At 68.3% G+C, this 2523-nt stretch overlaps 1 protein-coding gene across 1 annotated transcript; it reads left to right on the top strand.

Annotated features, from left to right (window-relative positions):
* The first annotated feature begins 1374 nt into the window (after window positions 1-1374).
* Window positions 1375-2238, top strand: CCDC71L (coiled-coil domain containing 71 like). The gene has a single exon (XM_086609865.1). The coding sequence runs from the start codon at window positions 1375-1377 to the stop codon at window positions 2236-2238; it is 864 nt and encodes a 287-aa protein (XP_086465991.1).
* Window positions 2239-2523: the final 285 nt, after the last annotated feature.

The raw sequence follows: 2523 nt of genomic DNA, 5'->3' as shown, positions 1-2523 counted from the left end.
ATAGAATCTCTGGATGTGGAAGGGACTCATAATGATCATCGAGTCCAACACCCCGCTCCTTGCAGGACTACCTAAAACTAAACCACATGACTAAGAGCATTGAGATGCTCCTTGAACTCTGACAGGCTTGGTGTCATGACTACCTCCCTGGACCAACCAACCACCCTCTCAGTGAAGAACCTTTTCCTAATGTTGAATCCAAACTTCCCCTGACACAGCTTCATACCGTTTCCTTGTGTCCTATCATTGGTCACCAGAGAGAGCAGTCTCGACCCTTGGAGACAGTCAAAAGCCATCCAGGTATGGTTCTCGGCAACCTGGTCTAGGTGGCTCTGCTTGAGCAGGGAGGCTGGACAGAGGTTCCTTCCAATCTCAACTGTTCTCTGATTCAGTGACATGATCTTGTTGAATGACTGGCCTACAGGTTCATGTTAAAAAAATCTTCTGCAACAGGACGGATGTATGTAATGTTGTACGGCAGACTTCACCGCATCATGTCAAGTGTTCAAGGACAGGCTGGATGAGGCTTTGAGCAACCTGATCTAGTGGAGGGTGTCCCTGCCTATGGCAGGGGGATTGGAACCAAGTCATCTGTGAGGTTCCTTCCAACCCAAACCATTCTATGATTCTATGTCTGTTCGCCCATTTTTGTTCTTTCACTCTGCCTTTGCTCTTCCTCCGGGGGAGCGCGCCCATTGAAGTACCCAACCGAACCCCTACCCAGACACATTTCACAGAAGACACCACCTTTGCCCACCGCTGTGAAGAACCTCGTCCTTGCAGTGAGGCGTGATGCCGGCACATGGCACCACGGTTGCACCAGGCACCCTGCGGTGGGGGAGCCTCGTGCCGTTCCCCGAGGGAAGAGGCCGCCACCCGGGACGCCCTACTGCGGGTGGGCGGCAGTGGGGCTCGGTGGCGCTCCAGAGCTCCCCGTTGGCGTCCCCTGCCCGCGCGGGTCACCCCGGGCCGACCCCGCCCGACCCGCCGCCCGGGCGCTGGCGGCGCCCTCCCGCCGCCCCCGCCGCGGCCTCCCGCGGGGCGCGCGCCGCCCTCCCGACGGCCGCCCCCAGCGCGCGGGGGGCGGGGCTTGGCCCGCCCAACGTGTTTCAAACGGGCCAACCGCCAGGCGCGGGGGGAGGGCGGGCCGGCGCGCAGTCCCCGCCTGGGAGTTTAAACCGCCATTTTGTGCCGGGCGGCAGGATATCGATCGTCGCTCCGCACCCGGCGCGCCGGCTGCGGGGTGCGGTGGCGGGTGCCCGGCGGCGGCCGAGCTGCGGCCGGCGCCTTGGCCGGCGCCTCGGCTTTCCCGTCTCGGCGTCTCTTCCCCACCCACCCTCCCCCCCCCCCCGCCAAATCCGTCTCTCTCCCTCCATGACCCGCAGTAGGAAGCAGGCGGCGCTGGAGAGGGGAGCCGGCAAGATGAACCAAGAGGCGGAGAGCGCCGCGGCAGCGGCCGCGGGAGCTCAGGCGGCGGCGGAGGCAGAGGCAGCGGCAGCGGCAGTCGGCGGCGGAGCGGCGCCCGCCGCCTGGGGGCTGGAAGGGGAGGCGGAGAAAGTTGTGTACTCGCGCTCGCAGGTCTCCTTCGCCGGCACCAAGGCGCTGGGCGACGCCCTCAAGCTCTTCATGCCCAAGTCCACGGAGTTCATGAGCTCCGACTCGGAGCTGTGGAACTTCCTCTGCAGCCTCAAGCACGAGTTCTCCCCGGTCATCCTCCGCAGCAAGGACGTCTACGGATACGCCTCCTGCCGCGCCGTCGTCCCCGACCCACCGCCGCCCTCGGAGCGGCCCCGCCGCCGCGCCGGCAAGCGGCGCCTCCTGGCAGCCGCCGCCAGGCGCCGGGCAGCGGCGGCGGGTGGCAGCGCCAAGCGGCGGAGGCGGCGGCGGCGCCGCAGGAGGGGACGGGGGAGGCAGCGGCCAGCGGCCGCGGCACCGGCGGCCGACGGCCCGCGCGGCGGGGAGGAGGCGGCGGCGTTGGGGCCGCTGGAGGAGGAGACGGACAGCGATCGGGGCAGCCCGGCGGAGGGGGCCGCCTGGGAGCCCTTCGGCGGCAAGTCGCTGGAGGAGATATGGAAGGCGGCCACCCCCCGTCTCACCACCTTCCCCACCATCCGGGTGCGGGGCAGCGTCTGGAGCCGGCGGAGTCTGGTGGCGGCGCGGCGCCGGGCGCAGCGGATCCTCGGCGTGGACCTGTCTCCCGTGGTGCGGGTGCGCCGGTTGCCCGTGACGCCGTGCTGAGGCCGAGGGGGCTCCGCTCCCCGCGCCGGAGCGGGGGAGGCCGGCGCCTTACCTTGGCCGCGGTGCGGACAAAGAGACCGATATCAGTCACCTGTTTACATTGCTTTTGTCTGGATCGTGTTCTGCTGCTGCACTTTATGGCTCGCTCGGGCGGGGGCCGGGCCCCCCAGCCGCACGGGGGGCGGCCTGCCGGGCCGCTGCGCTGCCAGGGCCCCGGCTGGGCCGCGGCGCCTCCGGTGCGGTCCGGTGCCCGCCGGGGCGCGGGGAGGCGCGAGGGGCCGCCTG

This window comes from Tauraco erythrolophus, chromosome 4, assembly GCF_009769465.1.
Source record: "Tauraco erythrolophus isolate bTauEry1 chromosome 4, bTauEry1.pri, whole genome shotgun sequence".
In the NCBI taxonomy this organism is placed as follows: domain Eukaryota; kingdom Metazoa; phylum Chordata; class Aves; order Musophagiformes; family Musophagidae; genus Tauraco; species Tauraco erythrolophus.
The sequence above is the reverse complement of the archived record's forward strand: the minus strand, read 5'-3'. Positions and strand labels throughout refer to the sequence as shown.

Bases quoted from the DNA above. Each gene is read 5' to 3' on its own strand.
- CCDC71L (XM_086609865.1), top strand. From the start codon at position 1,375: ATGACCCGCAGTAGGAAGCAGGCGGCGCTGGAGAGGGGAGCCGGCAAG.